This window comes from Bos indicus, chromosome 15, assembly GCF_029378745.1.
Source record: "Bos indicus isolate NIAB-ARS_2022 breed Sahiwal x Tharparkar chromosome 15, NIAB-ARS_B.indTharparkar_mat_pri_1.0, whole genome shotgun sequence".
In the NCBI taxonomy this organism is placed as follows: Eukaryota; Metazoa; Chordata; class Mammalia; order Artiodactyla; family Bovidae; genus Bos; species Bos indicus.
The window spans coordinates 74850188-74864005 of record NC_091774.1 but is presented as its reverse complement, the minus strand read 5'-3'; the positions used below and the strand labels follow the sequence as shown (position 1 = coordinate 74864005).

Here is a 13818-nt window from a genome sequence, read left to right as displayed (position 1 = left end):
CCAGGCACCGGGTGGACGCTCTCCGGACTAGTCAAGAGGCCCCAATCCCAAGTGCTCATTTCAATAACATTAGAAAATAAACACGGGGCTTATTTATAGCACAGGAAAGGCACTGGGGCAAAAGAGCCACTCATCTGGTAATCTACCCTGACGGGGCCGGATAGGATCCAGACCCCCAGGCTCTCTGGTAACAGGGTGAGCAGAAATAGGGGCCGGAAGAGGGCCGGCTGCCAGCACCACCAGGTACAATCTGGCCAGGGCTCTGGGTAGAGAGGGGAGAGATCTGATACATCACTGCCTCTCAGCCACCCGGGTCGAAACACTCTTGCCATCTTCAATTTCTGGTTGAGGAAAGTAAGGCAAGGGAGTGGAATCCCTCAAGGCCGAGGAAGGCCCAGGGCTCAACTCAAAGGAAGGCGCTATGAGAACGGGAAACAAACAATGCTTGCGTCCTCTGGGCACCAGCGAAGGTGGTGTTCACGTAATGGACTCTTCCTGCGCAGTCAGGACTCAAACGTACGTGTGTGGAGCCCTAGGCCTCTGATGGACTCACACCATCTTACAGAGCCAAGAACTCTCACGGGAACCCAAGTTCCTGGAGGTCAAGACTGTGTTTTATTCCACTCTGTCTCAGACGCAGCACAGGTTCTAGCAAAGAGTACATTTTAATGAGTGAATGAACAATTAGAAAACCGAATGACTGAATTATTCCCTCATCTTGGTCAGTAACGAGTTGGTTGTTCTTCAGCTGTGATTACCAGAAAACCAGACATTCTTTGGGCATAGTAGTTAATGATAGAAGTTGGCAGCTATAAATAAGAGCTCACATTGATACTCTGTGAAGGGAAGGCTCTGAAGGGTGGATGGAGTGGCTGGAGGCTTGGGTCCAAGACACGCAGATTCCAGTCCCAGCTCCGTTGGCAGCTGTCTCCACAGGCAGCTCCCAAGATGCTGTGGGTGAGCAGGTGCTTTGCTGGGAAAACCTCTTATCAGACATAGCTGCCTAGTACCTCTCGAGTGGCACCCAGACATCCTTCCCTTTCCTCGTCTCCGCCTGACAGCTCTGCCCTTCAGGGAGGCTGCAAAGAAGTGTAACCATGGGCCCAACCAGTTGGGAGCAGAAGAAAGGAAAAAACTCTACCCTACAAAGGCTGTTAAATTTGAGATGCCAGACACAGAGGTGGGTGACTCAACAATTTCTTGAAAAGGAAAGATGCCTGCAAAGCTGGGAGAGGGGGCAAGCTGCCCCGTCACCTGCCTTGTGTTGGAAGCAGTGGTGAGCTGGACATGAAAAAGCTGTAGCACAATGTTGCCTAGACAGCCCACACCCTGTCCCAGGGAACCTGGACATCACAAAGCCTGAGGCTGGGGAGGCCTGAGAGTCTATTTAATGGAGGTGGGAGGGAACCTGGACATCACAAAGTCTGAGGCTGGGGAGCTCCAACAGTCTATTTAATGGAGGTGGGAGAGAACCTGGACATCACAAAGCCTGAGGCTGGGGAGGCCTGAGAGTCTATTTAATGGAGGTGGGAGGGAACCTGGACATCACAAAGTCTGAGGCTGGGGAGCTCCGACAGTCTATTTAATGGAGGTGGGAGAGAACCTGGACATCACAAAGCCTGAGGCTGGGGAGGCCTGACAGTCTATTTAATGGAGGTGGGAGAGAACCTGGACATCACAAAGCCTGAGGCTGGGGAGCCCTGACAGTCTATTTAACGGAGGTGGGAGAGAGGCTGGACATCACAAAGCCTGAGGCTGGGGAGCCCTGACAGTCTATTTAATGGAGGTGGGAGAGAGGCTGTGAGCTTCGTTTAGGATGATGTCACTGTTGTTTAGTTGCTAAGTCATGTCCGACTCTGCGACCCCACGGACTGTAGCTCGCCAGGCTCCTCTGTCCATGCAATTCTCCAGGCAAGAATACTGGAGTGGGTTGGAATTCCCTTCTCCAGGGGATCTTCCTGACCCAAGGATTGAACCTGGACCTCCTTCATTGCAGGTGGATTCTTTACCACTGAGCCACCAGGGAACCCCTTAGCTTAGGAGAGAGGAAAACCTCACAAGTGAGAGCAGAATCTGGCCTGCCTCACTGTCCTGTCAGGAGCAGCTCAGTGAAACCGGTTCAGATCATCTCACCGGGCCTGGCTGGCAGAGTGGGGCCAAAAGCTGCCCCCGTTTCATTTAGAAGCAAACACTGGCCTAGCACAGGAGCCCTGGGGCTTGGGACAGAGCTCTGGGGTGAGGTGAGCAGCCAGCCTCCAGGGTTCACACGCCTCCGGGCCCTCAGTGGAAAGCTCAAGTCTCTTCCAGAGCCTCCCTCGACGGCCGCTGCCTGCCAATCCGGTTGGCACTTCCACCAGGATGGCTCCTCAGGAAGTGGCGTGGGGCCACTTGGGTGTTTTCTGCCTCTGCCTCCCCGAGCCAGGGCTCCTCGGGGAATGGCGTACTGCGGCTTCAGCTGCTGCAGCAGAAGATGACCAAAAGAACTGGAGAAAACAGCTTACCCCGGAGCCGCCACTGGGAGAGCAGAGGAAACCCAACAGGCTCAGGGAAGCTAGACAATGGGGAACCTTCGAGACCTCCACCCTCTTGGCCGGGTTCTGTGACTGTAGAGTCAGGAAGAGTCCCCCCAGGAATGAACCACTTCCTGACCCGGACTCTGCTTCATTGACTTCTTAATTCTACCACCAAGGGGTCTTGGACTTGAGTCCAGCAATCACACCTTGAGAATTCGTGGCCAGGAGCCTGCGGCCCTTCAGTGGCAAGGATCCTCAGGGACTGTCCCAGGAGGAAGCCGGATCACAGAGCTACCAGCCACCCTTTGGCAAGTGAGAGCACAGAGGCTGGTGGCCTCTTCCAGCTCCCGGTCCTGGTCAGCACAGGCCAGGATGATTGCCACTCTCTCCAGAGGCAGCAGAGAAACTCCTAAAACCCACAAGCTGGAAGCATAGAAGGTTCAGCAGAGAAGCCAGAGTTCTGACCTTCACGATGCCGAGTAAGAAGAGACAGGATAGCATCACTTGCAGGAAGGAACCAGAGAGTCTGAGGACAAAAGTGGATATTTTCCTCTTTAATTTTCCCAGAAAAGGAGGGTTTTGCCTAAACATGTATGAGCCTTGCTAAAATACATCAGATAAGAATATGTACAGCTACCTAAACTTAACTAGCAAAAAAGGGTTTCCAACCTTGGCATTTGGAGAAGGAAATGGCAACCCACTGGATAATCCCACGGACAGAGGAGCCTAGTGAGCCACAGTCCATGGGGTCATGGAGTCGGACACAACTGAGCACGCACCAGTCAACACTGGCATTCCACGCAGCCCGGCCCATCCCAGTTAGGTCCCTGAGGGCAAAGGCTAGCGACTTAGTACATACATGTGTGGCAAGGCCAGGGCCAGCTCAGGTTCATCGTCAGTGCAGGCCAGTACGATGCAATTCCTTAAAAAAGATTTCTTAATCTAAAACCAGCTGTTGTCTGTTGTAGGCCAGAATATGACATTTTAATTAGCATTATTGTTCCGCTTCTGAAACCAGAACCTATGGCATCCCAAGGGCAGATGATCCTGGCCCAAGCTTATGAGTGAGGCTTGCTGGTGAGCAGCTCAGAAATACACCCACACAGGACAGGGTGGAGCTCCTAGTCCCCTCTGAACCCATGAATCAGAGCACTTGCTATACTCCTGTCCTGAACTTTTTCCCTGTGACCTGTACCCTCTCTCTTTCCCTAGGACAGAAGCTTTGAGGTTTGCTTTCAGTGCCTAGGATGTAATATTTATTCTATAATAATAATAAAAGAAAATTGTACACTATGGTGCAAAATCTAACCCCCAATATTTCTGGGGGTAGTTAGGTACTCGAAATGGAGTTTTAATGCCCTTAGAAGACCAATGTCTTCTGAGAAGGTGATAAAGGTCCACTGGCTCTGTCCCCTTGGGCCCCCAATGACCTGCTACTGAAGCATTTCTCTTCCAGAATCAAAGGAATAATAGAGAGGGAGAGAAGGAGGGCAGGAAGGAGGAGGAGGAAAGGTGGCCCTTTTGAGAGGGGGAGGTGGCTTAGAAAGCAGCCACTAATGCAGTGCAGCTGGTCATCTGAAAGGAGCAGAGCGCTACTAATACATGCCGAGGGTGTGCGTCAACGCACGTCACACAGTAGACAATGTCAGCACAGTTCTTAGATTTTAGCTAGAATTTAACTGTGAGGTCCTCCTCCCCTTCCACTTGCCCCAAACCTTGGAGAACAAGCAAGGGAACCCCTGGAAAGATCAGAGGTTCCTACTCGCCGTGTCAGCTACTGGTATCTGGGTGACAAGAGAAAACCCCTTTCTCTTGGTTTCTACCGTATCACCCCCAGTACTACGAGGCCAAAATGCCTTCCCATCTCCCCTGCTGGCTAGGATATAATTATTCAAATCAAAAGTATTGATTAAGCACCAGTGTTCACAGCAGCAACACATGAATAAATCACTGCTCCAGTGTCTGCAACTGCAAAATGAATGACCTGGAGATGTTATCTTATCCCTTCTGCCAAGAACAGCCTGCCATCCCACCAGGCCTAAATATGAAAGATCAGACTCAAGATTTCCACTTTCAATTGTGCTACTTCTGAAAATTTTCTTTGGCCTCTCAAAGTCCATGGGAACACATTTGAAGTGATTCTTTTAAAACTGCAAGTCTGAAAACACCAGCATGAGACCAGCTCACCACCGTGTCACTCAACAGAACAATGAGTGGTGGTTTAGTGACTTGGACCGGGCACACAACTAAGTTTCAGTAATTATATCCATATTCCAAGCAAATTGTTATGTATTTTGTGTTCTGGGGACATATGTTATGGCTAAAGCCCAAACTGTGGCTAATCTTAATATTAGAGTCAGATAAATCTGTTTCGAATCCTTAACATCTAACATTTGCCAGAGTAGATTTGTTCATCAACTGAGCTTAAAGAGGTATAATTCACACATGTGCAGTATTACTAAATGCTGAAATGTAACGATTTAAATATACCGGCAACTATTGCAAAGCAGTTGTTATAGCAGCATTTAACATTAGCCAGAGCCTCCCTGGCTAACGTTAGGTTTATACCAAAAGAATGAGGGAAATTTTGGCATCCCCTTGGGACGAGGGTCACAACTCCCTCAATTTTACAATGTGGTACCAGCAGAGTGACTCAGCGTATGGCTGTGAGAGGCCCTCTGCTTTCCCCCAAGGATATCTAGATCTAATCAGCAAGCACAGAGACTCCTTTGTAGGTCTGGGGACACTAAGAATATTTGTAGTTGGAGGTTCTTCTCTGCTGGATACACATGGCACCAGACACGCCTCCCGGCCGACTGTCTTCCCAGACCTGGGAAGGAGGCTGGAGTTGAGGTCAGAAGATGCAAGTTACATACGCACAAAGTTCCACAGTCAATATTTAAGATGTAGTATGAAACGGAATAAAAAATAAGTTTAATCATATCCAAAAGCCAAACCAGAGTTTCATGGAATTTACGGGTCCCAACTCAGCAGCTGGTGCTCCCAAGGCATCAAACGCCACTAAGATGCTTGGATCGTGCACCAAATTCTGGGTGTGGCTCTTCCTCTGAAGAACCCACTGATGTGAAATAACAAAAAGTGAGTCCGGTAGCTCTTCCATGATATCACAGATCTGCTGGAGGCTTCTCAGCAGTCTTAGAGCCAGGGACAGTTCCTCTCAGATCACTGTACTAGAGCTGGAGACAAAGAAAGCCTGATCTGGCCTTCCCCTGGAGCCTGCCACAGGCTTCCACCTAGAGTTTTCAGAAAACCCATTGAGAGCATCAGAGGATGCCAGAGGTGCTCAGATGTCCTCCTGGGGCCTCTGCTCTTCAGGCGAGGAGGTGCCAGTCTTCCACTCTGAAATCCGGGGGTCAGAGGGCTGGGGGGCCGAGTTCTCTTCCTCTGTCCGGCATTCGTGTTGAGACCTCCACCAGCGGCCTGCTTCATAAGCTGCCGATGTTGGGGAAGCTCTTCAGTTTCTCAGGGAAGTCGTCCTTGTATAGGACAGGGTCGGCTCGGTGCTCCACCACCTTAAGAGGCATTGTCCCAAAGACGGAAGCAAACTTGTTGATGCACTCGGACCTGGGGAATTGGGGAGGGCAGTGGGGCAGATGAGAGGGACAGGGGTGGGGAACAAAGAAAACGTTCAAGAGGCTGAGAGCTGAGAGCAAAAATATATCGTATTCAACACTGGCCAGAGAAACGCAAGGTTCCCCAGCATGCTCCCGGGTTCTTCCCACGGCTGGGAGGCTGTGGAGGAACAAAGTGATCGGGGGTACTCTATTAGTTCAGAGGGAGAAAGGGAACCAGGGATGCTGTTTGAGCTGTTCGAAGGCCATGGGCCTGCAGAGGTCAGAGTATCGTTCCCCTCCCCCTCAAATTCCAGTCATTCCTCCAGCTCCTTACAAGCAGGCCTCTAACCTAGGTGGATTAGTTGCCAACAAGCCTTAACCCCATCCCTGCCAGCTGAAGAGAAGGCAAAGGGAGGAGGCAAAGGGTTGGATCTTGGCTTCAGCTCGCTTGAGCTTAAAAGGGAGAAGGAAGGCTCTTACATGTGGGGCGATGGAAGGCAGAGGAGACAACGGGGGCCGTGAACCTCAATTTCAAACACTTCAGGCATTCAACCAACATCTATCGAGGGCTGTGAGTGGCAATCTCTGGGAATTATCAGTCCACTTCCATAAGCTCCTCTGTGAGAGCTGAAGTTCACACTGGACAGCTTTCATAATTGTAGCTGTTCTCGTGTTAGAATCAACAGCAACAAGCAACTTAGCACCGCAGGGTGAGGGGAGGGTGCAGCCCCTCACCCCCACCTCGTGAGCAGCCCCCTCAGAGGGGAGCGGCTCAGACACACGGGCAGGAAAGGGCTCTGGTCAATCAGGCCAACTGAGTGTGACAGCGGGTGATGAGGACATTTCGGCATCAGACCAAAGGGGGAAAACGAGCCTGCAAAGACCGCTTTTGAAGTTAAGGGGACCTCAAGGATGGATTTCAGCGAGGTCAGTATTCTCTCTCCTCAGTCAGGCCCATGGCACCTGAGAACCGGTTCCCGGGGAAGGGCCGAATTTCAAGACACAGACTGCAAGGCTCTTCTGTCCTCGGAGAGACTGTAAGCCTTGCTTCAAGCTATTTCAGTCCACAGCTTTTATTTGAGTCCTTTGAGCTTCAGCAAGAAACCAATTAATAAAGAAGCCAGTTATTGTCAATTCTTTTCTTGCACTTATTCTGCTGCTCAGAAGGTGTTACCATCTCACTGTGAGCTCTTCCAGCTAATACCATCACTGTGCCCACAGCCACAGAGCAGCGGCACCTACCATTTACGCTATGTTCCGGGCTGTGTTAAAAGTGCTTGGCGTGCACTAGTCACTCACGTCTCCCCTCACAACAAGCTCACGAGGCAGGCCTCCTATCCTTCCCACGGCACACTGGGGAGACAGAGGCACACCACAGGGAGACTCAGAGACAGGACCAAAGCCAAATAACCGGAAAGAGCAGAGCCAAATCCAGGCACTCTGGTTGCTGAGGCTGAAGTCTTCACTATGAGAGGAGACACATTTATTTATTATCATTATTCTAGGGTCCAAAGAGAGAAGCTGGAAATTAACAACTGTTAAGCACCTACTGAAAAAGTGAAAGCTGGTCGCACAGTCGTATCCGACTCTTTGCAATCCCATGGACTGTAGCCCTTCAGGCTTCTGGCTCCTCTGAACTTGGAATTCTCCAGGCAAGAGTACTGGAATGGGTTGCCATTTCCTATTAAGTGCCAGCTAATTTACATCCACGACCCAGTGATTCCTTTAAGTATCCCCCTCCATAAGCCCGAAGGTTTGTGTGATTTGAGAGATTTGGGCTGAGAGAGGCTAAGGGACTCTCCCAAGGACCCTGAGCCGGAAGGTGGTGGAGCTGGGTTCAAACCCAGGCTTGCGTTGCTAAGAGAGGCCTGGGTCTTTCTATCACATTCTACAATGGCCCACAGATCACTGAGCTCCCCTCCTGTTGGCAGTCTTTCGAGACCCAGGAGGTCGCAGTCTCAGGTTCCAAAATGACAGGAGACTGGGGAAAAGACTGAGAGAGGTTTTAATAAAATGATAGGAAGCAAGCACCGGCCAACAGCTCTTCTCACCTTAAATTACGGGGTCAAGACAGCGGCAGACTAAGTCAAATCTCCCCAAGGTCTCACTTTTGACAGTTGTTCTGCCTATAAACACGGACAGATTCTTGTAGTTTCCAGTGATTCTGCTTGTGGACTCCGGCCAGCAAAGCCCAGCCGTGCCCAGCATAGGGTGCCAGCGAGGATGGATGAAAGAAGACTCACGGCTCCTGGCAGGGGCTGGTGGCTCTACGGGCTCCTGGGGAGCACCGAGGACAACATCTCCTCTGTAACTAGACCGGCCGGCCGGGCTGGGCCACAGGCGAGAGGCCGCTGGGGCTCAGGCCAGCTCGGCTTGCTGACAGCTGCCCCTGGCTGACCCAGGCTACTGAGTCCTCCTTTCTCTCCACGCAGCCCACCCTGGAGAAGCGACTGCCATGCTGAATGGTACAAGTCCTCGACTGCCAGGTACCGACAGTGTCTCCTACCGTCATTTCATGCAGGGGACCTGGGGTGGGGAACAAGTTAGGGTAGATTATGAGTCAGGCTGGTTGCTGGTGGGTCTACCTGAGTTGTTCTCTTGGGGGTCCAGCTACTATGTCAGTAACTGTTCCCCTAGCTTGGTTTTCTAACCAACAGATAGGCTAAGAACAGCCAATGTCTACCTCTGAAGTGCTGCAAGGGCTGGGGAGAAAAGACTAATGGCTTTCTGTTTTCCTTTCAAACTCATACTATTACCTAAAGTAACAAGGAGCTTGAGGGTCAGTGCTGGGGAAATTGGGAAGTGAACTAACCTTGCCAGGCCCCAGGGTACAGACTTTCCTAGCACTGATACAAAAATGCTCAATAAATATTTGTTGAATTCCTGAATGGATACAGTAATATGACAGTTAATATATCTATTTTCAGAGATGAAATGATTGGAAGTTCAGGATAAGGTAAGTCAATTTCCTTAAGTCAGACAGCTAATAAATGGCTAATTCATAATTTGAACAAAGACTGACCTGAATCAAAATACAACGTTTGTTTCTTAAATCGGCATTGTTTGTCTGCCATATTGTCTCGACGTGGGTAAAGCTACTGGGCAAAAAGAAGTTACAAAATCTTCTTTTTCTTAAATTAACTAATAGCAGGACCTGGAAATGGAGGAAGGGCAGTTAAAGTACTCTCCTCCACAGCTGAGATTTCTGATCCCAGACCCCAAACATAAGAATAAATAAGCTTACTGAAGCACACAACTCAACACAAGATCAGAACGTACAGAGCGGTTAACTCTTCTCACCGTTTTGTGCAAAAATGCAGATTCCGCAAAGGGAACTATTTCGAAACAAGTGAACAATTCTGCAGTTGTAACTCCATCTCTTGGCCTATCCAGTAGGGCTTAAATCATACCCCCCTCCCACCCAACCTAAGTGTCTTATTTAATAATTCAGTCATTTAACCTTAATCCAAATAGTTTTGCTCGCAGTTTCCAATTAATTCAAGACCGATTTCCTTCTGTTCTCCATCGCATTTCTCCAAAGGGGAGCCTGCTGTCACTGACCCTGCGTCCTCACTGTCAGCTCCCATGCTACCGCCCTTCAGCCCCTCACCCTACGCATTACTTTTTCCAAAGTCTCCAATGCTGCTGGCACTGGAGACCCTGGTTCTCTCCTGGCCTCTCTCTAGTGCCTGCTTCTCTCTTTTCAATTACTCTGTCTCCTAACTGTCTGAATTTCTCAAGATTCTACCCATAGCTTTTCTTCAATCAGTTGTCATCTCTGGACGGATGCCTTCCAAATCTCCATCTTTGTTTTAATCTTTTTCTTAAGTCCTCGTTCTATATTTCCAACTGCTTACTCTATATCTATATCTGCATATACAGAGGGTAAGAGCGCAAACGCACCTGCCTTATTGCTCTCCAACTTGACACACCATTAAAATCTTCTGGCCTCATTAATTACACTGTGAAAGCTACAACATCCATGTCCTCCCCTCCCCTACTTAGCATCCCTCCTAATCATATTATTTCCACCGTTAAAGGTACTACCATTCTTCCTATCTCAGTCAACTCCTCCAAGACCTCCCCACACCATTCAGCTGGACATCAAATGCTAGCACAGTCTCCTTTGGGAGAAAAAAGGAAAAAACCGTGTAATTTACTTCAACCCTTCCTCTCCACACTCAACTTAGTTCAAGCCTTCTAACTGTTCTTCTTTCTTCAATCTCACCCTTATTTCATTCTATGTACTCCTTCCAAATCAATCTTAAAACAATACTCTAATCAAACTACTTCCCTATTCAAAAACCTTCCACGGCTTACCTAGAGAAAAAAGCCCTTTGGCACTGACAGACCAGGATGTTCTGCTCTAACAAAACTGGCTATCTTGACTGCTTGCCAAATGCACCTTGGACCATCCGGTTTCCCCTGCCGAGGATCTCCTCTTCCTGCCTGGAGCTGGAATCCTAGCAATCTTGGAAGGCTCACTTCAAGTGCCACCTCTTACAAAATCATTCATAATGACTAACCTAGTAAGAAGTCACTTTTCTTTCCTCTGACCAGTTACAACATTCTGAGCCTTCCTTTGACTTATCACATATAGCTTCGGATTAGGTTCGATACACACATACACATGTGTGTTATCTACTGTTGTTAATTATAAAAATCTGATAAAATCAAGCCTACCAACATCTGGGCAGTGCCTAGTCTATTTTCAAAACCCTTTTCCCGAGAGGAAGCTTCCACACTTCCCTTAGTTACTTACTTCAGTGTTAAATAATAATTATACCTAACTTAAATCTTTCTCATTGCATTTGTTATCTCAGTTTTTCAGCTTTAGCATGAACTTTAAGGCCAGTATTGGGTGAAATTTTCTAAATACAATTCTTCTTAGACCATAAAACCCCACCATGTAACTCAGCCCAATCAAACTAATTGCTTAATGCTATGAAATTCTCAACACAGAATGGGGGTAGGTTTAAGTAACAATTTCATGTGCTCTAACATGGCACCCCACTCCAGCACTCTTGCCTGGAAAATCCCATGGACAGAGAAGCCTGGTAGGCTGCAGTCCATGGGGTCGCGAAGAGTCGGACACGACTGAGCGACTTCACTTTCACGCATTGGAGGAGGAAATGGCAACCCACTCCAGTGTTCTTGCCTGGAGAATCCCAGGGACGGGGGAGCCTGGTGGGCTGCTGTCTATGGGGTTGCATAGAGTCGGACACAACTGAAGCGACTTAGCAGCAGCAGCCACAGAACTATAATTGGGGTCTCTTCCAAATGAGCTGTGTCAGGAAAGTCACTGTCCTTGACTAGGTGATTACTTGATACCAGTGACAGATATTTCAAAGTCACAATAATACTGATAATTGTATCAATATTATTGTGATATATAATTATATATATATTGTGATAATATATATAATATATATTGTGATATATAATAATATCGATAATGTCTATAATTTCATATTGACAGTTGGTAAAAGTCAAGTCATTTGGGTAAGATATTTACATATGAAAGAGATTATTTAGAGAGAATGCGTAAGAAGGAGTAAAGCATTATAGAAGGGTCCAGGCCAACTGAAACAGCCCCCTGTACAACGTCCTCCAGGCTTGAAGGACCCTGATGCAGCTGGTAGGGTTCAGAAATGAGTGCTGCACGCAGACGCATGAGACCCAGGGAGACCCGAACTAGATATCTCACTCTGACAGCTATCACAACATTCTCTGAATGCATTCTGGTCCCTTGACAAAAATGCCATTGGTTGCCAGAGCTCGCTGTCTTATGTAAGAGGCTGCCTTTTGGAAGAATTAGGTTTGATTCAGGAGATTTGAAGCTTGGGGCCTTTGGGACACAAGTGAGACGGTCTTGAGGGCAGACAGACATCTCCCACTTCCTTCATGCTCACCTACAAGGCCCTGTATTACATCCACAGAAATGGGTGCTCATTGGCTAAGTGACCGAATCAATATAAAGCAGGTATTTCAGAGCGGCCCTGCTTCGCTCTCTGAAATGTAAAGAGCTGTGCTTTCAATTCTGTTCTTGGTAGGTGTTTTAGTGTGTCCACAAAGGTAATCTGGCCTCTGGTGGGTTTGGTTTAATAATTCTCTCTAATCGAACTTTTACTGTAACACAGAGATACTACCCTGAAAAACAACCCAGGATTTCCTTGGAATTAGCTCACTTCCAGTTGAGTGACTGTGGATGGTTAACTGCTTAGTCCACATGGAGAATCTGGCTTCTGGAGCTTAAGGCCAGCTATATTTTTAAGACCCTTCCAGCCATTACAAATTGAGTGAATAGCATTCCAAATTAATTCTTTGGGTGACCTGGGCTTGAACTAACCCAATTCCCATGTGCAAAAGGAGGTGACTATGGCTACCAGCTGCTGTCCTTATATCTGCAACAAAGTCCCATAAACAGGCCCAAAGCAGGAAATGGGGATCAGAGGCCAGGGCAGACTTTTGTCTAGAGGCCCACTCACCTCTCCACCATGTGCGTCTGGTCGAGCGAAAGCCCATCAATGGCTGTGCATTCAGGACACTTGAATTTCTTTCGTGGTGTTACCTGCCAGAGGAGCACAAAAATATACCCGGCGGTCAGTGCTAAGGACAATAAAACCATGCTTGTGATGCCACTCTGCATGCTTCTGTTCTGTAAGCTGAGATGCCTGCTCCCTCTCCACGCGCACACACACACCCCTCACCGCTCCTCTGTTCAATTCTGTCTGGCTCGGCCAAGGCAGAACTCACAAGGGCCCAATAAAAGAGGCTTGGAGGGCTTTTGCCTTCTGTAACTGGAAAGAAGTGGTGATGACAAGCTCCTTAATTCCTGTTTAATGACTGTTTTCTCACTGCCAAGGTCCTTGTATAAACACCATTTGTTCTTGCAGCCATAAGGGCGATGAAATACAGCTTCCCATAACTTTCACCGTAACCTTAGTTCCAACAGCCGCTCTTTCTCCTTCCAGCTAATGGCAAAAGCTACGGGCGGCACCATGCTCTTGAAGATGTCAGGTTATTTTGCAACCCCTTTAAGTCAGGAAAAAAATCCAGGGGTCCTTTGCCCTCTGAATCCTTTTCCCTGACTCTCCCCACCACCTTCCCCACACCTCAAACTTCGAATATTTTTCTAGCAAACTCAGGGAAGGCTGCTATCGTAACCCAGCGAAGATAAGTAAACAGTAGAGGGTGGGTGGGGAAGAAAGCTAAGACCCGGCTAAGCTGAGACTCGGCTAAGAAGTATACAGACTCGAGGAATTACTGTCCAGAGTAAAGGCACAGCTAAAGAATGTCTTGAAGAATGTCAAAAAATGAATTTGGAGATAAGAGGAGTTCTTTTAAAACTCGTCTTGCAATTTACATTCTTTAATTGTCCCTGCAGTGAGCTGTTCACTGAGCTATTTAGAGAGCCGAGGGATAGTGTAAAGACTGGATCAAGTCTGGACAGTGACTTTTCCTCTGTTCTCAGTCACTGCTTTAATCTGGCTTCTCTCATCAATTAATATTAATAGCATGAGCAATCATTCTGGAATGTCATACCACGTTTCCAATATAAGCTTCCAGTATAGGATTCTGGCCTAGAAGCATTGGCCATTTTTACATGTGGAATCTAACCCAGAAAGAAAAAAAGGTCAAGATGACTCCACTGATATAAAGAAGTATACTTTTTCTACATTTATAGGGCCCTGATTTGGGCAAGACCTACATTTTAGGAATAGACATCT

At 48.1% G+C, this 13818-nt stretch overlaps 1 protein-coding gene across 4 annotated transcripts in view; it reads right to left on the bottom strand.

The window, feature by feature from the left end:
* Window positions 1-5411: 5411 nt before the first annotated feature.
* EXT2 (exostosin glycosyltransferase 2) overlaps window positions 5412-13818 on the bottom strand; it is a 148952-nt gene continuing 140545 nt past the window's right edge. For 3 of the 4 annotated variants that reach the window (XM_070804090.1, XM_019975190.2, XM_070804089.1), the window contains 2 exons: window positions 12577-12659; window positions 5412-6098 (listed from right to left, as the gene is read on the bottom strand). In XM_070804090.1, coding sequence (XP_070660191.1) covers window positions 5960-6098; window positions 12577-12659 — 222 coding nt within the window. In that variant the 3' untranslated portion in view covers window positions 5412-5959. Of the gene's footprint in view, window positions 6099-8076; window positions 8615-12576; window positions 12660-13818 lie in introns of those variants that run through there. The other variant, XM_019975191.2, reaches the window with a different exon arrangement.